The 23,107-nt window shown below is 51.6% G+C and overlaps 13 protein-coding genes across 14 annotated transcripts; 7 read left to right on the top strand and 6 right to left on the bottom strand.

The window, feature by feature from the left end:
- Positions 1 to 1,267: 1,267 nt before the first annotated feature.
- On the top strand, positions 1,268 to 4,470 carry PPTG_08906 (hypothetical protein). Its single transcript, XM_008903657.1, has one exon. It carries the CDS (start codon positions 1,431 to 1,433, stop codon positions 3,195 to 3,197), a length of 1,767 nt encoding a protein of 588 aa, XP_008901905.1. The 5' UTR covers positions 1,268 to 1,430; the 3' UTR covers positions 3,198 to 4,470.
- On the bottom strand, positions 3,276 to 4,336 carry PPTG_08905 (hypothetical protein). The gene is made up of 3 exons (XM_008903656.1): positions 4,229 to 4,336; positions 3,939 to 4,157; positions 3,276 to 3,858 (listed from the first exon to the last, which is right to left on the bottom strand). The coding sequence occupies exons 1-3, from the start codon at positions 4,315 to 4,317 to the stop codon at positions 3,342 to 3,344; spliced, it is 825 nt and encodes a 274-aa protein (XP_008901904.1). The 5' UTR covers positions 4,318 to 4,336; the 3' UTR covers positions 3,276 to 3,341.
- Positions 4,435 to 6,005, bottom strand: PPTG_08904. 2 transcript variants are annotated; one of them, XM_008903654.1, is made up of 3 exons: positions 5,362 to 6,005; positions 4,955 to 5,273; positions 4,435 to 4,896 (listed from the first exon to the last, which is right to left on the bottom strand). In XM_008903654.1, exons 1-3 carry the CDS (start codon positions 5,447 to 5,449, stop codon positions 4,527 to 4,529), a joined length of 777 nt encoding a protein of 258 aa, XP_008901902.1. In that variant the 5' UTR covers positions 5,450 to 6,005; the 3' UTR covers positions 4,435 to 4,526. The 2 variants fall into 2 exon arrangements, with proteins under 2 accessions (XP_008901902.1, XP_008901903.1); XM_008903655.1 differs by having other exon boundaries at positions 4,955 to 6,005.
- Positions 5,676 to 7,117, top strand: PPTG_08903 (hypothetical protein; the record flags this gene model as incomplete). Its single annotated transcript, XM_008903653.1, has 5 exons — positions 5,676 to 6,531; positions 6,595 to 6,677; positions 6,742 to 6,802; positions 6,868 to 6,980; positions 7,049 to 7,117. 5 exons carry the CDS (start codon positions 5,676 to 5,678, stop codon positions 7,115 to 7,117), a joined length of 1,182 nt encoding a protein of 393 aa, XP_008901901.1.
- A 155-nt stretch (positions 7,118 to 7,272) lies between these two features.
- PPTG_08902 (hypothetical protein) lies at positions 7,273 to 8,404 on the top strand (the record flags this gene model as incomplete). The annotated part of the gene is made up of 2 exons (XM_008903652.1): positions 7,273 to 7,923; positions 7,988 to 8,404. The coding sequence occupies 2 exons, from the start codon at positions 7,273 to 7,275 to the stop codon at positions 8,402 to 8,404; spliced, it is 1,068 nt and encodes a 355-aa protein (XP_008901900.1).
- Positions 8,405 to 8,458: 54 nt separating this feature from the next.
- Positions 8,459 to 9,235, bottom strand: PPTG_08901 (hypothetical protein; the record flags this gene model as incomplete). Its single annotated transcript, XM_008903651.1, has 1 exon — positions 8,459 to 9,235. One exon carries the CDS (start codon positions 9,233 to 9,235, stop codon positions 8,543 to 8,545), a length of 693 nt encoding a protein of 230 aa, XP_008901899.1. The 3' UTR covers positions 8,459 to 8,542.
- A 165-nt stretch (positions 9,236 to 9,400) lies between these two features.
- Positions 9,401 to 11,724, top strand: PPTG_08900 (TKL protein kinase). The gene has a single exon (XM_008903650.1). The coding sequence runs from the start codon at positions 9,492 to 9,494 to the stop codon at positions 11,460 to 11,462; it is 1,971 nt and encodes a 656-aa protein (XP_008901898.1). The 5' UTR covers positions 9,401 to 9,491; the 3' UTR covers positions 11,463 to 11,724.
- Positions 11,695 to 13,525, bottom strand: PPTG_08899 (hypothetical protein). The gene has a single exon (XM_008903649.1). The coding sequence runs from the start codon at positions 13,384 to 13,386 to the stop codon at positions 11,761 to 11,763; it is 1,626 nt and encodes a 541-aa protein (XP_008901897.1). The 5' UTR covers positions 13,387 to 13,525; the 3' UTR covers positions 11,695 to 11,760.
- Positions 13,526 to 13,801: 276 nt separating this feature from the next.
- PPTG_08898 (hypothetical protein) lies at positions 13,802 to 14,865 on the top strand. The gene has a single exon (XM_008903648.1). It carries the CDS (start codon positions 13,927 to 13,929, stop codon positions 14,686 to 14,688), a length of 762 nt encoding a protein of 253 aa, XP_008901896.1. The 5' UTR covers positions 13,802 to 13,926; the 3' UTR covers positions 14,689 to 14,865.
- PPTG_08897 (hypothetical protein) lies at positions 14,800 to 16,639 on the bottom strand. The gene has a single exon (XM_008903647.1). The coding sequence runs from the start codon at positions 16,558 to 16,560 to the stop codon at positions 14,917 to 14,919; it is 1,644 nt and encodes a 547-aa protein (XP_008901895.1). The 5' UTR covers positions 16,561 to 16,639; the 3' UTR covers positions 14,800 to 14,916.
- A 457-nt stretch (positions 16,640 to 17,096) lies between these two features.
- On the top strand, positions 17,097 to 19,058 carry PPTG_08896 (hypothetical protein; the record flags this gene model as incomplete). The annotated part of the gene is made up of 1 exon (XM_008903646.1): positions 17,097 to 19,058. One exon carries the CDS (start codon positions 17,097 to 17,099, stop codon positions 19,056 to 19,058), a length of 1,962 nt encoding a protein of 653 aa, XP_008901894.1.
- Positions 19,059 to 19,223: 165 nt separating this feature from the next.
- PPTG_08894 (molybdenum cofactor biosynthesis protein A) lies at positions 19,224 to 20,537 on the top strand (the record flags this gene model as incomplete). The annotated part of the gene is made up of 2 exons (XM_008903644.1): positions 19,224 to 19,451; positions 19,530 to 20,537. The coding sequence occupies 2 exons, from the start codon at positions 19,224 to 19,226 to the stop codon at positions 20,535 to 20,537; spliced, it is 1,236 nt and encodes a 411-aa protein (XP_008901892.1).
- An 89-nt stretch (positions 20,538 to 20,626) lies between these two features.
- Positions 20,627 to 21,631, bottom strand: PPTG_08895 (hypothetical protein; the record flags this gene model as incomplete). Its single annotated transcript, XM_008903645.1, has 1 exon — positions 20,627 to 21,631. The coding sequence occupies one exon, from the start codon at positions 21,629 to 21,631 to the stop codon at positions 20,627 to 20,629; it is 1,005 nt and encodes a 334-aa protein (XP_008901893.1).
- Between the last annotated feature and the right edge of the window lie 1,476 nt (positions 21,632 to 23,107).

Raw genomic sequence — 23,107 nt, 5'->3', positions numbered from 1 at the left:
TCTGACGAGAGCACCATGGCGCTGATCCAAGTTGGAAGTTCCAACGCAGGCATCTCGAGTGCAAGGACTCATTAATCGAATGAGCCGTGAACGACAAATATTTGATCTCCTTCTTGATCAGTGACCATTTGCGGAATCGAGTTGAGCTCGTGTGGTCACACACTGCACAAGGTGGCAACAAGCAGATATTGGCCTACGACGTCGACTAAGATTTCATTCGTGTTCGATGCGGTGCCCCAAGTCCGGCATCCGTTGGACAAAAAACGTTAGCATGCTGAGCATACCGAAAGCGGCAACACTGGACCCCTAAATGGTCAAGACAACAAGCCAAAAGCTTCAAGCTCTCCAGATGTGAGTCTCGGTGAATAATCGCATCGTGGTTCACCTTTCACCTTACAGCACATCGAACACGTCCCCTTGTTGTAATCTTTTTCGGGTCGACACGGAAACCGCGCCAACAAAAACACATTCAAAGGTCCAACGCTACAAGCACTAGTAGTATCACCCGTTGCATCTTGTGTCGTTAGTGTGACGGAAAGGAATCTGAAGACCGTACTGATAAGGATAAGGCATCAGGAGCTCACAATGCCGTGTTTTTGCTTGCGTAAATCTCGTTTTCAGGACTTGGTGACAGCGGTTATCCTTCTGAATAATGCGTAATGTTACGTCGGCGCTTAAAGTCAAGCACAGAGATGGCTAGTCGCGACCTTTGTCCCGGATAGCGCACAGCAGTGCCCTCTGATGTCAAAGAGCTTCACCAGCAAGGACGCGTTTCTAGGATTTGTTTTAACTGCAACCGGGACGAACCAGCGCTCCATAACAATGTTGATCCGCCTTCAGCTGCCTTATAGGTGTTAGATTCGGGAGCCACGCCCGCCTGATGTCTCCAACTTATTTGCACTGGAAGAAAGACGCTGTTCGGTCTCCTCTGGGAGACGAGCGAAGTCAATAATACCTTCTCCGTTCCGCAAGAAACGCTCGTGAAGCTATTTTTCTTCAAGCTGACGCAGCCTGCCAAATATCTTAATCTTAATGTGCTTGATCACGTCTCCTGTTGCTCTTCTAGTATGTGCAGATGCACAAGCGGCATACTACTGATGGCTATCGCGGCTGGCGCTACCTCCCTAAGTCCACTTGAGGAGTATGGAAACATCGTCCATCCAATTTAGCATCTTCTCTCTTTCCAAAATGCGCGTGAAAACCGTCGCAACAGAAAAACGATGCACAGCGTTGCCATAAATTTCACTTGACTTCACTAAGAAATACTGAGCACTAGTCTTTTCAAAAAAGCCGGCACTTCCCCACATCTTGAAAGGAGCGTTGTCGCAGCAGGAGCGAGGACTGCCCGTACGCGGCGCGCAGGCAGTTCGGGGCAATACGAGGAACACACAGGCAGCAGCAATAGCAGTAGATCAGGATCGAGCGCAGCCATGGCAGACGTCGTGTCCGCGTTCCTGCCGCCGCAGGACATCCATCCTAACAACGCCGTGTTCGCCGCTCGCAGTCTGCCACGTCCGCTCACGTGGCAACGGCGCGAGCACATGATGCACCGCCGTACGATCCTCACGCGTATCGGACAGCTGCTAGTACGCAACGCACAGCTCGTGCTTAGTCAGCAGGGAGACGCCGTCACGGGCGGCACAGACCTCAGCAAGACGTGGGTTCTGGCACGCAAGCTGGAGGTTCTCATGTTCATCCACTCGGCGTCGCTGCTCGAATACGTTAATATGGACAGTCTGGCACGCCGCGTGCAGGCGTTGACGGCTGGTATCGTGAACAAGAAGATCCGTCGAGCCACAACTGTGATGCCGCCTAACGAGGCCGGTATAACTCCAATGATGCCGCCACAAACAGCAGTTGGAGCTGGCAATATCGCTGCACGTGTGCGCTGTCCACCGACGGTGTCGCCTGTGGTCCATCCAGCTCCAACCCCACAGATAGCAGCACAAACATTCAGTCCGTCGTCGACAGGCTCCGCTACGCCGCCAGTGGCTTCTGCAGGTGGCAGCGTCCGCCCACTCCCGCGCATCTCGCATCTGATTCACAAGCGCAGTATCGACGATACGGACTGCGATCATGTGGACGATATGGACGCTCGTAAGCGGATGCGCATCGCATTGATGCCAGAGCAGGAGCCCGAGACGGAGCTGGAGGACAAGCGTAAACCTAGTGAACTGGGCATTCTATTGTTCCGTGGCTACGAGGAACTAAGCAAGATCATCTGGAGCTACGTGGATGGCGTGCAGATCATGCGTTCGCGTGGTGTCTGCCGTATTGCCGTCGCCCTGGCCCCACTATTTGTGACGTCGCTGCAGTTGAGCTGCAATGCCGTGCAAAGGGCGCTTGCTACACGCACTGGAGGGGATGCATGTATCTTACGTGAATGTATCCATCTTCGTCACTTGGAAATTGTATCGCTGTCGGCAGGAATGACGTTCGGGAAGCTCTCAATGCGCGCTACCAATTGTCCGCAGCGGTTCGTGGTAACACACGATGATCACGAGCAGATTGTGGTGTCCATGGCGGAGCAGATGCGTCGGAATACGTTCCCAGGACTCTCACGTCTGAGTATCACGTGCTTATTCACGAACGAGGAGGCTGATGGAGAAGCCGACGTCCTGTTGAACGCGTTGATGCTTGGCTGCTGTCCGAGTATCGAGGAGCTGTGTCTGCCTGGCAACAGTTTCGGTGACTATGGAGCGACTAAAGTGGCGCAGATGCTGCGCTCTCAGGTGTGTCCGAAGCTCACGAGACTAGATTTGCGGCGTAACTTTATTGGGGAGGACGGGATTCGCAGCTTGTGCCACGCACTGGCCGATGGCTGCGCGCCCAACCTCACGGAGCTGTGCTTGGGCGGCAATACAATCACAGACTCGAGTTTCCATCACGTGTTATATGCGATGGAGAGTCGACAGTTAAAGAAATTGCGCTTCTTGGGGATCGAGATGAATTATCTGACTGCGACTAGTATGGAGATGTTGGGACGGACAGTGGGGAAGTTGGTGTGTCCCGTGCTCTCGCAGATCTCGTATAGTGACAACAGTGTGGACAATGACTCAGCCAAGAGGCTGATCGCGACGGCCGTGTACCAAGAGCGTGTGCGGCAGGCCAAGCGTCAGCAGCGGATCCGAGATGGCACCATCAGCGAGGACGAGAGCTCTGGGGACGAGCAGCTCTCCGACGAGGAAATGGTGTGAAGAGTGTTTGTAGATGTCAGCGACGATGAGTGGGGAGAGTCTCTGCTAGAGCTTGGACTGTCTGTCGCCACTATTTAACAAGAGGGAAGGAGCGGAACCCCATAATTTATACATCAAGCCTCTTTCAGTGTAACTCTATTAGTTCTAGCAGGCAGTTTGCAGGTTTGTCAGCTCAGCGTCGGCGAAGCGAACAGGTTCGTTCCAGTTGGGGGCGTTGGGGTCGAGGGTGAACACGATGAGTTGCAGTTCCCGGTTTGAAGTCACATGGGCAGGTCGCGGCGTAGGAAGGAACGTGTCGTCTGGGATGCGTTCAAATCGGAAACCAAATGCTACTGCTTCCTTGAAAAGCAGATCTTCTGTCGACTGCGCGCGGCACACGAAGCCGCAGCAGAACTGGGTTTCTAACGGGTTGTTCGAGCGTAGCAGTAAGTATTTGATGGTCTGCAGAATGGGCTTGACGAGCATTGGCCAGCACACGACGTCAGAACCGATGAGCACGTCCACGGGGTACGGGAATGCGTGTTCGAAGGCCTCGACGCTCTTGTGGTCTCCCCACAGCAGAGGCAACGCCTGCACTTTGCTGGAGTCGGCGTTGGTCTCTGCGTTCTCTTCCAGCAGCTCTAGCACGATATCATTGCCGTCCGTTAAGGCGGTGTGGGATCTATAAATCGCAAGAAGATAAGCAGCCCCCAGGTCAAGTATACAAAACAAGACAAGTTGCAGAGGAAAGTGAAGACGCACGCGAACTGCGAGGCGACGAGGCCGCTGAGACCCGCACCGGCGCCAAGCTCCACGACATTCTTGCCGGCAATTTCGTCCCGATGCGCTACGAGATACCAGGCTAGGAAGGCGGAGACTGGCCACACCACTTGGCCCGTGAGGTCGTGGTCGGTGGATGCGGCGTGGGAGGACAGCAGTTTCTGCTTAACCACGCCGAAGTCAAACTCCTGCGACTCGTAGCTGAATATACAGGAAAGTCAGCGCTACGGAAGAGGTGGTAGTACGACAGGGTCAACGCACTTGGGACTCACTCGCGGTTCACGAACAGGTCGGTGCTAAAGAAGTCCTCATAGTCGCTGGTCATTTTGCAACAACAAAAAATAAGATCAAAAGTGCGCATTGGTTTCGGCCCACTTTTGATCTTTTTTACACTACAAATAGTTAAGGAGATTTTTCCAGTTGTAGAGAAGTTTTGTCTACGGCTTTTCAGCAATAACACAGTTTAAGAGCGACAACACAGGTTTTAGAAATATGATTTGCTATTTGTGACGACTTGGAAATATAATCAGTGATAGCACAAATATTGTGCCTTTATTCTACAATTTGCGCCTATAATTCCCATCGATACGGACACCTCAGGCAAATAACGATAATTCGCGTGCGGTCCACCACAGCCTTTCGACGCCACTGGCGGTAACGCGTGCGAGAGCTGCCGCAGTTGCGGCATTCAAACAGATCCGACTCGAAGCCTTCTGCCTCTCGGCCATCCCGCATCACCTCGTGTGTGCGCTTCTTGATCCACTCCTTGCGCTGACGAGCCAGTTGTGGGTTAGCCATGTCGGGCGCGCTCATACGCACAAGACTGTGCGACGGTAGCTCGCCAGACAGCAGTCGGTTGCGCAGGTCGACATTGCGAGAATCCTTTAGATTAAATAGTAGCGTCCTAGCCTTGTGCGCGTACGCTTTTGTCAACGAGTAGCTGCAGTAACTAGAGTCAAATCGCTATACAACACCATCCAATCGCGCATTTCACCCACCTTTGCCCGTAGGCAGCATACAGTTCGGCCTCCACGTCCAGAGCCACCGCAAGAGCGTTTGTGTCCAAGGGACGCAGAATGTCCGCGAGTCTTGACGAAAAGCGACGACGGGCGACTGCAATACTTGCGAGACTCCAGGACTTACACACACGTCCGACTTGACCGAAGCTGATAATGAGAGCGAGCACCTCTTGCGGCAAAGTCGCAGCAAGCGACGACCGAGCCAAAGCTGTCTCCTTCGTCTGCTCACTTGCAGCCGCCGGCTTCTCCTCTAATTCCACTTTGGATTCGTATACCACACCCGCAGTACTCCCAGTCCCTAGTAGCACATGCGTAAAACAAATCGATTCCATAAGCTACATCCAACCGTCTAATGTATCAACTCAATCCCCTGTCGTAGTGGATACCTTCGAGGTCCAGCTCCTCTTCGAGCTCCAGCGCCCACGCATCGTCTTCCTCCTCCTCGTCGCGTCTCCGCCCAATAGGCGTCTCCATCTCGGGAATAAATTATGCAGCAAAAGCCCCCGCTATAGCTCGTTTCTCCTCAAAGTCTCTTTTCCGTCGTAGGCGTCCGCTTGGCAATTGAGCTCCATCGTGCTAATGAAGCGATTTGTGTGCATCACACCATCTCTGGCTTTACAGTCACATTCAACTCGTGGCAACAACGTCTTGTGACTCTATCCATTTGATCCACGCGGCAAAGAGTCATAACTTGAGCGAGATGCGGCAGCGCGCCGTCAAGAGCGACGTGGACGACGGAGGTCTGGGCGATGAAGAGAGCAGCGTGACTCGCTCAGCGCGCCGTGTGCTGAAGAAAGTGGATGTGTATCCAAAGATGCACCGCGAGTTTAAAGTGCAGACAGAATTCGGTGCCACTGTCTCTATTGTTGCAGGAATCATTATGGCCATCCTCTTCCTGTCCGAATTGAGCGCCTATTTGAGCATCAACACACACGAGCACATGGTCGTGGACTCAACACTAGGCGAGAAGCTGCAGGTGAATCTGGACGTGAGTTTTCTGGCCATCAACTGCCGCGACGCGCATATCAACGCCATGGACGTGGCCGGTGAGCTGCAGGTGAACATGCACCAGACGGTGGTCAAGACGAGGCTAGACGCCAATGGCCGCTCTATCTCTACGACCACGGACGAGCTCGCTAAAACAGATCTACCTGCCGGATACTGCGGGAGTTGCTACGGAGCCAGACATCCGGCGGGCAAAGAGTGCTGCAACACGTGCGAGGAGGTGAAGGAGGCGTTTATTCATAGCGATCTGTCGCTCGAAGAGGCCGAGCAGAAGGATCAGTGTGTGCGTGAGAGTATTGAGACCGAGAAGCTTGCGCAGGACGGAGAAGGCTGCCGCTTCACGGGCAAAATGTTTGTCAACCGAGTGGCCGGCAACTTCCACGTTGCACTTGGACGCACATTCCATCGTCAGGGACGACTGGTGCATCAGTTCCGACCTGGACAGGAGCACACGTACAACTCGAGTCACATTATTCACAGTCTGTCCTTTGGTGAGCCCATACCTGGTGCCTCCAGTCCACTCGATGGCGTCTCGAAGATCGCGGTGCAGTGTAAGTGAGCGTATAAGTTTGATACATTTATATGTTGACTAACTTGGCTATCGGTGTCTGTAGCTGGCGGTGTGTTCCAGTACTACCTCAAGATTGTGCCTACGATCTACAGCGACATCGACGAGAACGCAATCCACTCGTACCAGGTGCGTCTATTAACCTTTTCGTGCTTTGAGTTATTGAGAGTTAACCTTTCTTTCGTTATGGCAGTTCTCCGTGACCCAACAGGGCAACTACTTGAATCCGCGAGGTCAGATGACGTCGCTTCCAGGTAAATAGATCCACTAGCAGCTTTCAGCTCATACTCAGAGCTCTAACAGTATGCTCGTGCTGCAGGGACTTTCTTCGTGTTCGATCTGTCCCCGTTCATGGTGAAGGTAGAGAACGACCGGGTGCCATTCACCCACTTCCTGACAAAGATCTGCGCCATTGTCGGTGGTGTTATCTCTGTACGTTTTCCCTGTTTTAATACCTTAATAAGCTCTCTCGACTGACTTATCCATTGCCGTGTCCTCAGATTGCGGGCTTTGTGGACTCGTTCATGTACAACTCGCTGCACGTTCGCCGTCGCGTTTCAAGCAAGTGATCCAATTTCCCAGCCTGCGCTGTCACTGCAGCAGAAGTACATGCGGCCATAGACTGTCGATCCGTCAAGAGAAACCCCATTGAATCCATCTTGGTGTCTAAAATACATGACCTTCATTCTTATTCACTTGAGTTTAGTATTGTTGGTGTCCAAAAATGGGCGAAGAGGACGTACGCAATGCCGCCGAGCGCCTGCGGAAGCTGCTGCGAGCCGCTCAATACCCGCAGCTCAGCGCGCTGCGTCTCGAGGCTGGAGACGTGGCGGATCTGCTGCGAGTGCTGCACTTCGTGCTGCTGGACTCGTCGCGCGCTGTGGCACAGTTCCTGGTTGACAAAGGCTACGATCTGTATGGGAAGACGGATGCGCGCTTCGTGGAGAGCGCCTTCCGCCTGCTGCGCAACGAGTTCCGCTACTTCCCGTCGCTGAGTGTGACCCAGTTCCTGTCCAAGCATTTTGTAGCCCGTAGACTCGCGATCGTAGCGGATGCGGCAGCAGCAGTGGCGCAAAAGCGACAGGAGCTGCAGAGGCTGAAGCGCAGGGAGGAAGCCGTGTGGTCCCAACCCAAGGAAAGGAACATAAACATTAAGCCATCAGTTGAGAACCACGTGCTGCCCACTGCAGTGACCAACCACGCAGCCAGTATCCTGCAGCATCTCAAGGTGCAGAGTAAAGCTACTGGGCAGACTCGACGAGTGCGACGAGCGTCGAGTGAGACGCCCATGCAGATCAGTGGAGCAGGACAGGATAGAGAGACGATGGCAGCGCCACCAGCACCAGTATTTACAGGACGGCAGGTTGATGCCCATGTACGTGGAGTGAGGAGGAGCTCCAGAGAGGTTAGGACTGACTTGTGTTATCCTGGTGCTTCAGACGGCAGTGCAGTTTGCAAGTGAAAAAGTATGTGAAGAGGCCTTCGTTGTAGATGATACCAGGCCATCGTCACCACAGCCGAAGCCATGTAGTTGCTCTCAAGATTCAGAAAAATTGGCGACGGCAATCGCAGGTCTCAGTCGTCAACTCAGTGAAATGACTAGTGCACTCATGGGCAAGATAACTAGCGTGGAAGCTCGTCTTGGACGGCTAGAAGACCAGATGCACGGCGTTCAAGCAGCAGTCGAAGAGCAGCGCAAGGTAGTATGGGAAATGAATACTACTGGCAGCAGGCGAATGGTGAGTGACACAGCGACTCGGAGCGATGATGAACGGCCCATGACGAAGTCAAAGACGCTGGATATCGAGGCTCCCTGCGCTTGGCCTCCTCAACCGTCCGTCTTTGAAAGGTATTAACTTTCTAACAAGACATCGGCGTGGCGGCGCTAATGAACAACACTAGAACAAAAGCTTCATTTATTTACTCATTTCTGTCAGCGTAAGTGTGTTATGTGGTACCAAAAATGGTCACTACAAGGAACATCTACTTGTGCCCTACTCGTCCCAATGGCGCGGTTCTTGAGCGTACGCTGAGTAAGCGCGCGGCAGCTTCACACTGTAACATGAGTCATAGACCCATGGGCGGCTTCCGGAGAACGCGTTGCTAGCCTCCTCGTTGGCAGCGGCAACCAACTCGCGTTCTCGTGCAGCGTATTGCGAAAGTTGAGCTTTGCCCCATCCATTCGGTCGCTCTGCGAGCACATTGTGAATTGCACGTCGCTCAAGCAGCGTGAGCCTCTCAAACGATTCCGTAGACAGATGCTCTGAAGGTAATTGACGCAGAGATTTGTTGTCTGCGCGCAGCACCATGAGGACAGGAGAAGTTTTGAACCGCCACGCCAGCTCCGGCGTCGTTATCTTCTCCAGTTCAACGTCATTCAGAGTAGCAACGTCAACTGGTATCACTCGGCGGATCTGCCAAGCTGCAGCCGCGTTGACGAGTCTGTTGGTCTCGCTCCAAAGCATTGGATCCTCTAGAGCACCAGATTGGTTATTGGCAGCGGGAGTACAAGGCTGAAGACGAATCGGTGATATGCCGATCCATGACACAGGAGTAAGTGCCGATCTCCTAGTACCGTCCTTGCCCACGCAGTGGACCCGGTCGACGTACGCTTCGTCATTGTGACTCCGTTTCAGGCAGCCCCCGAAGACGCGTGCGAACCAGCTACGTACGTCTGTTCCGATCATATTGACAATGCATACAATGCAGTGCGGTGAGTTAGAATAGAGAATGACCGAGCAAGAGCACGGGGCTTCACTCTCATTGATAGATGGAGAGGGGGTAGAACTTCCATGTTGAAGTGACAATGCGAGATGGCTACACAAATCCCTTGCATTTCCGTTTCTGAATCTCCGTCAATCTATCTGGGGCAGGTACTCTTCAATCTGCCGCCAAGAACGCAAGTCAAAGAGCTTCCAGTCCAGGCAATAAATAACCGAGCGCATGAGTCTCCACTACACCAAGAGTGGGGCGCTGGATATGCGGTACAGCAGCTCACGTGCCGCGGTCGCTTCAGGGTATTCCGGGGGAGGTGGGGGCTACTCGAGCTACAGCGGGGGAGGAGGTAGTCGCAGCAGCGGATCGACGTCGTCAGATCTCCATTATACCAAGAGTGGTGCTCTGGACATGCGCTACAATAGTTCGCATGCCGCCCTGGCCTCTGGATTCTCTGGCAGCTCTTCCTCCTACTCGAAGCCTCGAAGCAGCAGTCGCTCCTCCGCCTCCGAACTCCACTACACCAAGAGCGGCGCGTTGGACATGCGCTATGCCAGTTCTCATGCTGCAGTGGCACAAGCAGCAGCAGATCCGTCATCCAGACCGTCTGACAGCAACTTGCACTACACGAAGAGTGGGGCACTGGACATGCGATACAAGAGCTCACAGGCAGTTGCGCAGCAGCTCAACAAGAGCGCTGTGCCTCCTCCAGCGCCGTCAAGTAGTGACCTTCACTACACAAAGAGTGGGGCACTCGATATGCGCTATAAATCCTCCCGTGAGGTCGTCCAGAGGATGGAGAAGATGGGTCTGAACTCTGCCAATAATGGCACCAAAACTAAGAGCAAGAATACTGCTAAGCCCCAACGCCGACTGGAGGGCGTTCCACGCGACTTACCCGTGACAAAGTCCGGTATGCCAGACTTACGCACCTCCAAAGCTAAGCAGTGGGTCCAGAGCCAAGCTCAGCACTGGCATCCAGCTGATGCTCTACCAGAGTGGGTGCCATGCCTTAAGGATGGATCTCCTGACATGACTAAGGCCGTCTCACGCCACTTTATCGGTGGATCGCCAGCCTTGCTCCAACAGGATAAACGAGACGACTACTATGAGAACAAACTTCGTAACGATCGCCTCTTCGAGCAGCTTTTGCAGCAACAACGACAGCAGCCAGTGGAACTGGTCTCCGAGCCAGAACCTGTTCGTGCCACAGCTCAGCTTCGTGACGCGTTCGCCAGTATTGACGAGGATGCCGGAGACTCCTTCATGCCCACGAGCAACGTCACTCAACTTGACTTCACTAACGACCTCAAGATCGACGAAGATGCTGAGCTATTGGGTCAAGGAGGATTCGGGTGTGTGTACCAGGGCATCTGGAACGAGAAGAAAGTGGCAATCAAGAAACTGCACGCTGCCAAACTCGCCAAGAAGGAACGCAAGATGTTCGTCCGTGAGACGCTCATCCTCGGTATGCTCGGAGACCATCCAAACATCGTCCAGCTTTATGGATACACGCTCAACCCTGTCAGTTTGGTGATGGAGTATGTATCGAAGGGCAGTCTGAGCTATTTGCTGCACTACTGTGAGGACGCGGAAGTCGAGGCCAAGATGACAGACGGACGTATCAAACTGAACATTCTACTGGGCGTCTCGTACGGCATGGCGCAGCTACACGAATGCAACGTGACCCACGGTGACCTGAAGCCACAGAACGTGTTGATCACTGAAGACTTCCACGCCAAGATCGCAGACTTTGGGCTCGCCACGTTCCGCGCCAAAGCAGCTACTTCCACGTCCTCACATATGCTCAGTACATCCAGTGACGACGGCGACGAGGCGCCTGACTTCGAGGGCATTGCTGGAGGCACAGCAGCGTACATGGCGCCGGAGCTGCTGAGCTCTAGCATGATTGCTAATGAGAAGACAGATGTCTACTCTTTTGGAGTGCTGATGAACGAGGTTCTTCATGAAGAGGAGCCGTACCAGCAGAACTTGCGTCAATTTGTCGGCAAAGGTCCGTTTGCTGCTGTTTTGTTTGCAAAGGAGGGCAACCGTCCGCAGATTCGCGACAAGAAGGTTACGCCAGAGTTGAAGTGGATCATTGAACGCTGTTGGAGTCAGAATCCTCGTGATCGTCCGACATTCGACAAAATCTCCAAGTTGCTGTCGATCTGCACCGTACCCCACGCGTGCAAGTAGATGGTGACCATGGTCTCCTTTGACGTTTCTGCCACCTTTTGGCAACCTGGATACTTTTATGAGTGCATGGAACTCGTTAAAGCGCCGTACAGATCTTTCCGATCTTGTCCGTCGGCTTGACATGAACAGAAGCCGGTATAGTTAAGGCTCGTACCACGAAGCCACTGCATAGAAAGAAAAATAAACCCCAGAAAAACAAGATAACGAAAACCAAATAAAAAGATCAGCTCCTACGAGTTGGCAAAAAAAAAAAAAACTTGAAACAGTTCCGTAATTTTTCACACTATGTATGTTGACTTCACCTCCGCTCTGCTTTATTCTCTGCTTTCTTCACATCTTCGGAGGTGGACTCAGACGACTGCTGCTCGACTGTTGCTTTCACCTTGCTTGCTGCTTCTTGATTGGCGGGTTTAATTGCAATATTTGCTTTTGAATCAAAACAGAAATTGGTAATCTCATCCGGCTCCAGCTTGCAAGGAATTGCTACTGCTTTGACATTCTTCTGTGAATCCGGTGTTGATAATCCAATCCCAGGTACGAACGGTTTTGCATCCACGCTCAGCGTTGGGCGCCGCTTTTCAACTTTAACAGTTCGCTTAATATCCACCACTGTCCACGAGTCTGTCGAGGCAGAATCAACCAGCACGTACTCATCGTCCTTGTCTTCAAAATCGACCTTAACCTCCTCTTTCACAGCCCTTGGCTTTGTCTTGCCGCCATACGCCGTACGAAGATCCATGTCCACATACAGTTGCTGTAACTCGGCACCAAGTGCATCGAACGCAGGGGTTTCTCCCATTTCAGCCAGCTTTCGCTGACATCTCCGAAGTGCCGATCCCATTTCGCTTCTAATAGTTCGAGTCACGTCGCGTGATAACCCAGTATCATCGCGCTTCTCGGCCAATAGATAGTCAGTGAACGAAGTCGATCCTCGATGTCCAGTCAACGAGTCGTCAAGGAACTTGGAGACAGCAGCACCTTTGATCTTGTTCGTAGTGGCACGTGTAAGGCACAAATTCGGCAGCTCATTGACGACCTCTTCTCGCAACATGAAGGCCATATCCTGAGCTTCCTCGTCTCCATCTCGAAACTCCAAATTCTGAATGGCATAGGCAAAGCACTGCTTCTCCAGAATATGATCCAATTCCACTGCACCCACCGTGTTTAAATCCAATTTATCTCCGTGGTACAGATCTCGGCTCCTGAACAACTTGACAATATCTCCTTCCACACTGCTCCTCAATCCTGGGTCGTTAAACACACTAGGCGCCACATATGACGTCGCGTACTGGGGGTCATGAGCTGCACAGCAGTAGTCGTACCCTATTTTGGCATTATATCTGCATGGTTCACTCGATCCTGGCATCATCCCCTGACACATTGGCAGCTCTGCCGTGACCATGCGATGCGCTGTACAGAATCCATCGCCATCAATCCCCACAGTCTGCGTACAGCGACGACCCGTAGCTGCAGCCACTGCCTCGCACTGCTTTGAGACTGGAGCGTCCAGTCGTCGGTGAAACTGGCAATAGCCTCGATCGTCCAGTCCCCATTTGATCTTACAGCGACGGCCAGTGGCACGTGCTAGACCTTTGCACTGAGCAGCGTTGGGTGCGTGATACTTGCAGTATCCGTCGAGGTTGAGACCCCACGATACGGAGCAGGGAGTTCCGCGCTTGGTGAGGCCTCGACAGGCGTTCGGGATGGCTGTGGTAGGTGGAGTAGACGCCTGAGAACGATGGTGTACGCAGTAGCCAGAGTCGTCAAGGTCCCATTTTAATTTGCAGCGCTGGCCAGAAGTGCGTGAAATGCCGAGGCATTGACGCGCATGGGGCGTGTGGTACTTGCAGAAGCTGTCCGTATTAAGGTCGAACGAGATGGGGCACGGAGCTCCTTGCTTCGTTACGCCGTGGCAGGTCGTCATTTCTGGAACCTGGAAATGAAAGAGTCTTCATCAAAGACTGTGAGAATCTGTACTACTTCTGAAGGGCTCGATGGTAAATTGGTTGTACAGATCGGATACTATCTGTTTCTTGAGGGGACTTATTCTACATGGTCAATACACTGCACGCTCTAGCACAATATAAATTAATAGTATAAGAAGATCTCAGGTTATCAATTGACAGCAGTGTCAGAGGTCACTTGAAAAATTGTACGCACCATGTTAGTTTATGGAACATCTGTGCGTACAGTAAAGGCATCATAAACGAAAATCTGACTTGTTTAAAAATGCCAAGATAAATAGTATAGAAGCTAGTGATCTACATTAAACAAAACTATGTCATACAAAGTTATAAACTTCGCTGATGGATACATAAATTGGCTGTACGCACAATTGGTGCGTACAGGTCCAATCCTTTCTTCAACTTTCTACGGTTTCGCAAGAAGAATCCTCGTTGTGGGGGCGATAAAGCACCCAGATCCTCATTCTCCATCTTGCTGAGAAGTGCTCAAGCCAAGTTGCATGACGTGTTGCCAAGGACACAGACCGAACGGTGATCCCTGCAGACGCCCCAAGGATCTCAATGCTCGAGGCTACTGCCACCAGCACTCGTGGCAGGATGGTCCCAGATGCCAAGGCATCAAGGGCGGCACTACCAGACCTTGTAAGAATCCCGCTAAGGAGGGCTACGCCTACTGCTGTGCCACCCATGATCCAGCCGAGGTACACATTCCTCCGAGCGTGCTCGACCCAGAAGGTTACTACCTCCGTGGCCGAGTGCAAGATGATGTTGTGGCCAGGTGGAAGGAACAAGATATCTACAACCGCAGGCCGTTGGATCTACGTTCATTGCTCGACCTCGACCACATTGTTGAAAAACAATGTTTTACATACGGGCTCTCCCAGCTGGATCTCCGCCAGGGCGACGATGATTTCGCTTTGGCCACGGAAGTCCTTCGGGAAAATGTCGTGAACGAGCTGGACAATCTTACTCTGACACGTTCGAGCACCAACAGAATCAAGGGAGCTGGAGTGTACCAATTTCTTGATGATTCCCGTACGGGTCATCTTGGCAACAAGACGTTTACAACTTATCTCTTGGAAGCGACGCGAGACGGGGAGACTCTCGGACGAGCTGTTACTCGTCGGATCACCCGCAACATGGGGAGAGCAATGAAGAAGTGCCAGTGGAAGTTAAGCGACGAGGGCGACACGCCAGTGCTGGATAACCTCAGCGGTCAGCTCCAGAAGCTCTTTGTCGCCATGGAGCTGCACGAACGTTAAAATCATTACCTGAGCTGGAGTTGGCTTGACACAGAACTGAAGCCAATAGTTTTAAGATCTTCTGCATAATTCGACCCATTCCAGGGTGCTGCATATACGAAAGAAAGAAACCCCAGAAAAATCGGATAACATTAAAAACAAATAAACAGACCAGTTTCAGAGCTGGCGAAAAAAAAATGATTGTTGATGCTTTCTTGTCTCCACAATATTGGACAAACTCGAAGGCAGCTACAAAGTCAGCGCACTGCAAGCACGCTGCCATTTCGGGTTTTCATCGATCAGCTCGGTGAGAGCCTTTGACAGCACACTCACCACGTTCTCAATGTGCCAAGTGTCCACCTCAAGTCCACCGATCGCCAGACGTAAGAAGTGAACACCGTCCACAACCGAGTGGATAAGGAACGCCTTGCCCGACTCGTTGACGCGACGGAGTAGAGCTTCATTGAGTTCACGACCACCGAATGCCACGTAGAAGCACACGAGACCCATCCGAGCCCTCACAAAGAGCTTGAAGCGACCATCTTTTTCCATAAGCTCTTCAGCCTGTCTAGCCAACGCAACCGACTGACGGATATGCGCACGAAGTCCAGTAGCTCCGAAGCGACGGAAGGTGAACCAGAGCTTGAGCGCTCGGAAGCGACGACCGAGTGGCACCTGCCAGTCTTTGTAGTTAAGAGCAGATTGCATGAACTCATTCTTGAGGTACTCTGGGTCCAGTGCTAGCGAGCGAATGAGAGGACGACGGTCTTTCACCCACAACAGACTCGCATCAAAACTCACGAGCAGCCACTTGTGCGTGTTAATGCAAACGGAGTCACAGCCTTCTACACCGTCCAGCCAATGCTGGTATTCGGAGCATACAGCAGCAGCTCCTCCGTAAGCTCCGTCAAGGTGAACCCACACATGTTCAGGCTGCTCTCGTGCAACAGCGACCAGCTTCCGCAACGGATCGATAGCTGTGGTGGAGGTGGTGCCAAGTGTAGGCATCAAGCAGAATGGCACTAAACCTTTAGCTCGGTCTTCCGCCATGGCACGAGCCACATCGTCAGGTGCCAGTCCGTAGTTGTCTGAGTCAGCTTTGCCTCGAATCGTGGGCACCACTCGCAGATGAGGAATGTCCAACACCATGCAGCCCTTCTCCGCAATAGCATGCGTTTGGTCTGACACGTACACAACCAGTTTGGCCGCTTTCTCTTCTCGTTCTGTGCCTTCCAATCCTTCCAACGCCGCATGACGAGCTGCAATGAGTGCACACAGCGCTGATTCACTCGCTGAGCCTTGAATGACTCCACCTCCAGGAGAACTCGTGAGGAAACACTCAGGTAGTCCCAGTAGTTTGGCCATCCAGTCGCAGACTACTTGCTCAAGTTCCGTAGCTGCTGGGGCAGAGACCCACGAGAAGCCGACGACGTCCAATGATGAGCACAAATAGTCGGCTAGTACACTGGGGTCACTACCACATATTTTGAAGTAGGCGTGGAAATTTGGAGATGCCCAGTGAGTGAGCGCAGGGAAGATGAGCTGCTCGACGTCGCGGAAGATGTCGGCGTAGCTCTGCGGGTCTTCAGGACACGCAGTAGGTAGCTGAGCTCGCAGTTCTCCGGGCTTCACTTTGGAGCGAATAGCGTACGAGGAGCTACCGGGTTCGCCGCGGTGAGGATCACGGCGCTGGAGGTTTTCGTGGTAGCGCACCAGAAGCTCCGTAAGCGCTGCAGCTGGGTGACGGATGGCTTCTGGATCTTGGACGTCCAAAGGGCGAGTAGACTCAAGCGCTCGACGACGCGCAAGGTGCTGGAAGGCAGCTAGCAGAGCGGCACCACCCACCAGTCCAGAGCAGAAGGCAGCAGCAGTGGGGGAGACCGAGTCACGCATGGCACTTGATCGATACAAGGGGAGATGAAGAGTGATCAAATGCTAAACTCTTGACAAGCACATCCGATTGGGCCTTCGTCTCATCAAAATGGTGAGATGGCAAGGTGTGTAGGTCCATCTGTTTGGTCACGCTGTTTGGTCCCGTGAAGTCACGCCAGTCGCGATGATAATTTGAAGTTGCTATCCTGGATACCGCCGGGCTTTGGCCGTATGACACTTGTATTTGCTGTAGTCCTACTTGATGTCGGAGGTCCTGTGCGCTGGCTGGACACTCTGGATGCCCCCAAGTTTGTCGTTACAGCCTGCCCGTCAACAAGGTTATCGATAAGCCAGCCTCAGTGTAAGCGGCATTGCTGTTATTGAAAACTGGGCATGGATTGTGTGACACCAGCGCAATTGGTCACGTCGGTGTGACGTGATATTGATGATACAGTATTAGTACTGTAATTGTTTTTACGTACCCAGGGTACGCGGGTTACGTTTGAGTTACACAACTCCCAATCGCGGGTTACGTTTGAGTTACACAACTCCCAATCATGGCGACCGAGGAAGAGAACGAGGAGTTCGCCTACTCTGCAGGCGAGCTAGACGACGAAGAAGAGGACGACGTGGACTGGGAGGACGTCGGTCCGTCTCAACAGCCTTCAGACCCCTTGGTAACCCAACCAGACGCAGCCAACTCCCCCTCAGTGGCCAACAAACCCGCCTCACAAAACGACAACGAACCCGAAGATGAACCCGATGAACCAACACAAAACTTGCAGCAAATTGACTGGGAGCAGGTGAATCGGTCGCTGGCAGAGCTGAATGCAACTACACTTAGTCGTAAGAGGCGACGACCATCCATTCGCCTCACAAAGGACGAGAAACAGCGAGAGAAGGCGCTTCACCAGACGCATCTACTGGTTCTGTTAGCTACGCGCATCAAATGGACGCAACTCAGTCGCTCACAACTGCTACAAGGACTTCTCCTGTCTATTACGGCTACCAGCGACATTGATTTCCTCGCTGACATGAAGCAGCAGCCTATTTCGTACTCGTTGGAGCTGCTGGTTCGGTGGTTTACTACAGAATTTCAACTGAATGAGGAGGTGGGGGGCGATACGATAGAAGGCGAACTTATGACAGAGTCAAGTCTGATGAACGTTTTCTTCGCTCGAGTTGGACAAGACTATGAGCTGGCCGTGCTATTTGCTGCCTTGTGTGGAGCGCTGCAGCTGCGCTATCGCCTCACGTGTGCACTTGACCCGTTGCTGGTGCAGAGAGGGAAGGCGTTCGAGTCGTCATTCAAACAGAGGCCGACTAAGCGACGACGAGCTCAAACAGTGGCAGATAGATTGAAGAAGAAAGCGCTATCAGATGACGCAGAGGAGAAGCGGGAAGTCGACGAAGAATTGGAACCAGAGAGAACAGATAATGTTCATCGAGTGTTCTGGTTGTGGTGCGAAGTGCTGGATGAGAAGAGCAATACTTGGATTCACGTCGATCCAGTGCGTCGACTAGTCAATCGACCGCAAGACGTTGAGTCGCTAAGAGGCAAAGCCGCACGATTCTCGTACGTGGTGAGTATCCAGGACGACGGATTGGTTGTGGATGTGACATCTCGATATACTGCACAGTGGAGTAAGAGCCTGGAGCTTCGTCTTGCAGACTCGTGGCTGACACAAGTGATCGAGCAATTCAATGAGGATACAATGGACCAGCGTCCTGTAGATAAAACATCAAGATCTGGTAACGTGGAAAAATCTATTGTAGAAGAGAAGAAAAAGCTGGAGACATTGAAACTGGCAGAAGGAATGCCAACCAGTCTGGAAGGATTCAGGAAGCATCATCTGTATATTCTAGAACGCTATCTTGGCCAGTTCGAGTGTCTACACCCGCGTAAAGCGATCGGACTATTCAAAGGCCAGCCAGTATTTCTCCGTGAACATGTTCAGCCACTCGAGTCCGCCTTCAAGTGGCGTCGTCTCGGTCGAGAAGTCAAGGAGAGTGAGCGTCAAAAGCCCGCAAAGTGGCAGTCCAAAGGCAACGATAACGACGACAGTGACGCCTCTGAAGAAGGAAAACCTAGTGGATCACTGGCGCTCTTCGGACTGTGGCAGACGACCGAGTTCGAGCCTCTTCCGATGATAAATGGCCATATACCCAAGAACAAATACGGTAACATTGAGATCTGGAGTCCAGCCCATATCCCTCGAGGTGCTGTACATCTGCGCCTTCCTCGTATTGACAGCATCGCCGAGTCATTGGGTATTGACTTTGCGCCTGCAGTTGTGGGCTTCGAGGTGCGCAATGGCCGCCCAATGCCAAAAATGTCGGGGATTGTGGTGGCACAGAGTCACGAGGAGATGCTACTGGATGCCCATGCAGAGAGACAACAACAGACTATTGAGAAGGCCATTGCGCATAACCAAAAATTGGTACTTAAGCGCTGGGAGAATCTCACCAAGAGGTTGTTGCTACGTCAGAGACTGGAAGATGATTACGGTGCGGTCTAAAGTTGACGCTTTTCAATACACACTTCTTTCCGGGACACAGTCTGCCCAATTGCCATAAAATTGACATTTTACAATTTACAAATGCATCCTCCGTCCTGAAATGAGTTGAATTTCGACATTTGGACCTTGTTGTCATTCCTGGACCCGCCGGACGAAGCCTAAGCGATGAAGCGCCTGGCCTCTTCGCTGCCCAGGCATTTGCGACGCAGTGCCGCCTTCAGTACACGCGCTGAATGGAAGCGCCAAGTGGCTGAAGGGCCGAGACTGCAGGATTTCCTCTCGAGCAGTCGAACACGTGTTGATTCCAGTAGTGTAGTAGCCCAAGAGAAGGTGTTTCACCCCGAAGAATCATTGCAACAGATTCACCAGATCTTGGCAGAGATCCGTCAAGCGGTACGGTAAAAACACCTTTGTATAAACCACAGGAAGGCGTGAAATGTGACGGTGTCGCTGTGAATGTGTGTGCAATAGCCACGAAAGGAGACAGCGCAATTGGTGGACCGGTTCGGACGAGCGCACACTTATCTGCGTATATCACTGACCGAACGCTGCAATTTGCGCTGTCGATACTGCATGCCAGAGGACGGAGTGCCGTTGCAGCCCACTGAGGACCTTTTAACCACATCGGAGATCATCCGATTGGCCAAAGTGTTTGCATCCGCAGGCGTCACGAGAATTCGACTGACAGGTGGTGAGCCTCTGCTTCGACGGGACTTAGTAGAACTTGTAGCTCAATTGCGAGCGATCCCTGTTATCGAGTCGGTGGGCATCACTACCAATGGTATCACACTGCAGAGGAAGCTACTGGCACTGCAACAGGCAGGTGTGGATAGACTGAATATCAGCTTGGACACGCTGAAACCAGACAAGTTCGCACACATCACAAGACGCCAGGGATTCACACGAGTCATGAACTCAATACTAGAAGCACAGACGCTAGGCTTCTCCCCACTCAAGATTAATTGTGTGGTACAACGACACTTCAATCTGGACGAAATCCTAGACTTCGTGGCCTTCACAGAGAAACACACAGTGGATGTGCGTTTTATTGAGTGGATGCCGTTCGATAGCAATCGATGGAATGATGAAACCTTTGTACCATTCAAGGAGATGATGGGGCTAATTCGGACTCAATTCCCTACAGTGGAAAAGCTACAGGACGGAGCAAATGACACGTCGAAAGCTTTCCATGTACCTGGATTTAAAGGTCAGTTTGGCTTCATCACGTCTATGAGTGAGCACTTCTGTGGCTCCTGCAACCGACTCCGTCTGACTGCCGACGGGAATTTGAAGGTCTGTCTGTTCGGTAATACCGAGGTCAGTTTGAGAGACGCGATGCGCTACAATATTGCAGATAAAGATATTCGTGACATTGTCGATGTGGCAGTCAAGCGCAAGAAATACGCACTTGGCGGACATGGAGATATGTATGGATTGTCAAAGGCGAAGAACCGCCCCATGATTCTCATCGGAGGGTAGTCGAAATGGGTTAGAGTGGACGCTATGTTATCATAAAAACCAGATTTTAACCAGAATCGAATCCGGAGCGTCGCTGATATTTGCTCGACTTATTCAGCTTTCGTCGGTAGATCTTTGATCAAGTTCGTAGGTGTAATGAGGGCTTTTTCCAGCACACGATTCACATCCTCGAGATTGCCAAGTACTCGAAGCAACGTCGTTAGCAAGTCCATTTTCCAGTCCAGCTGCGTCACGCGCCCGGCCGAATCATCCCATTGAAATCGCAATGAACACCGACAGTCGAGTCGGCGACCGAGCAGGCGAGTCCACAGCACAGCGTGTTCTGTGCCAAAGCCGGTATGTTCAGCACCAGAAGTTGCTAACAGATGCGGGAATACATGCCGCAACGAGGTTTCTGTGATGGTAAAACTGAAAGATGCAGTTGCCACTAAGGCTCCAAAAGGCTGTTCTTCCATCCCTTTCAGTTGGAAATTGAGATTTCCAAAGTAAGTTGAATAGCGCCGCCACTGTTCAATAAGAGCGTCAACGCCACTCTGTTCTCCGATCACAATGTCTGGTGACATCGCAGACCGAAGAAACCATTCTTGGTCTCGGAGATTGGATGGATTGGGCTCACTCATTGGCGCGAGATATCCGTAGCGAAAGAGGCGAAAGTATTCAACCACGGCATGCCAAATGTTGTTCTTGGTTTGGACGCCATAGCACAGCGTGTGACGCGTCGCAGACAAGTTCTGCACTTCTTCTCGCAGTTGTTCGACACAATCTTGGAGCTCGTGGATAGATTCGCGTTGTCTTGTTCGGTATCGTGCTTGGTTGTTACGGCATTGCTCGCGTCGTCGTTGAGTTTGAAGTCTCTTGCGCCTTGGTTTGATTATCGTAGAGTTGGAGATTGCACAAGATGCCAAAACTGACATTTGCTCAGATTGAGCGCCATACAACTCGGTCAGATCACGCTTTTGAGTAAAAGCAGCAGCAAGACGTCTAGACGAGGCTTCCAAAGCTTGGGCCAGAGGCAGATGATGCCCACCTTCTGGGTGTGTGTACGTCTTGGAGCTAGGTCCAAATTCGCGGTTACTGCTCTCAAGTACGAGCATCGTCCGCTGTTGAATCAACAAGTTGTGATACGCTTGTTGATGGCTGGTGAAAACTTTGTGTGAGGTGGGAGAACGAAGGCCCAGGTGATCAAATTACTGTATTTGACAGTGGACACCATCGCAGCGACCGATTTGTTGACGGCTTTCATGAAGCAATCCGCAAACTAAAAAGTTTCAGCGATCGCGTGAGCCGATTTAGTTGACGGAAATTGCTTCGTAATCGTCATTAACGATTCGCCAACTTACCTTCGATGAGTGTGATACATGTAGAATTGTCCGTATACATGTACATGAAGGATGTAGAATCTACAAATGAAACCAGAGGTGACAAGCCAAATAAAATTGGAGTTGTTTTTAGACCATCTCTATTCCATCGATCATAAAAATAAAAGAGTTCACAATCTTACATGTATACCTAATCTGAACTAAAAAGACCAGTTTCTGACAATGTCGGTAATTATGATGCACAGATCTAAATGGCTTACCTAAACAGTCGAAGTTGCATTCCCCCAGCAGTAAAACGGCGAAAACTTACGCTTCGCTGGAGGATCTCTAAAGCGCGTTTTACGCAGTGTCCTCCGTACGCCTCAGCTCAATTGATACACATGAATTCAATTGTTTGAAGGCTGTCATTTCGGAACCTCACGAAGTCACATGGCCCACGACCAATCCATCACGAAAAACTGACGCTGAGACACGCCCCCTGCTCCTCGCTCTGTACGAAGAACTTCGAATCCATCCTCTAATGTGAACGTTAACTTCTTGATTTTTTCCTCGAATGCAGACAAATTTTAACGTGGTAGAGTAAGACGGATGTCGAATGACGAGCGAAATTCATGGAACCAAGATGTACTGGGAAATCTTTACTTTGAATTTTATATCTACTGCATGGTGCAGCCAAAGCATTTCATCGAGCTACGGTTGCACGAATGAGAACCGCGACGGCTGCTGTCGAACGTTATCAAGAGGATAATGGAGTGACGTTGGGACCAATTATATTAAACCACGTTGTCACTACGCATGCCAGACAACCCGACAATAAAGACATCACCATTTCAAGTGGCAATACACTTCGTAAAAAAAGAAACTAGGGCTGAGGCGGGGGCTGGGATAGCATCAGGTCACGGAAGCGTTATTGGCAAGAACGTTGAAAGCGCTCCTCAGTTGTTCACCGATCAAACCGCCTGGAGAATTGGGTTAAAGCACGAAAAGGATAAGCAGTTTTTCGAGTAGCAAGGTCTAAAGTAAAAAAAATAGTTGTTGCTTAGCTCCTTTCCACTGTTTACTAATGGAGCACTTGCGGATGGAAACGTTTCTTGGACGTTTCCAATATTCGCACATTTCTGGATAAGCAGCAGAATAAGCTCCAGCGAGATGATGATGTCCGTAACGCATGAGGACTAGTCACTTGACATCGTACTTATGAGAGAAGTCGCTGTTAACCAGGGGCATCTTTGGGGAGATAGGAGGGGGGGG

The sequence above is a fragment of the Phytophthora parasitica genome (genome assembly GCF_000247585.1).
Source record: "Phytophthora parasitica INRA-310 unplaced genomic scaffold supercont2.16, whole genome shotgun sequence".
Lineage (NCBI taxonomy): Eukaryota > Oomycota > Peronosporomycetes > Peronosporales > Peronosporaceae > Phytophthora > Phytophthora nicotianae.
This window is presented reverse-complemented; position numbering and strand designations above follow the sequence as displayed.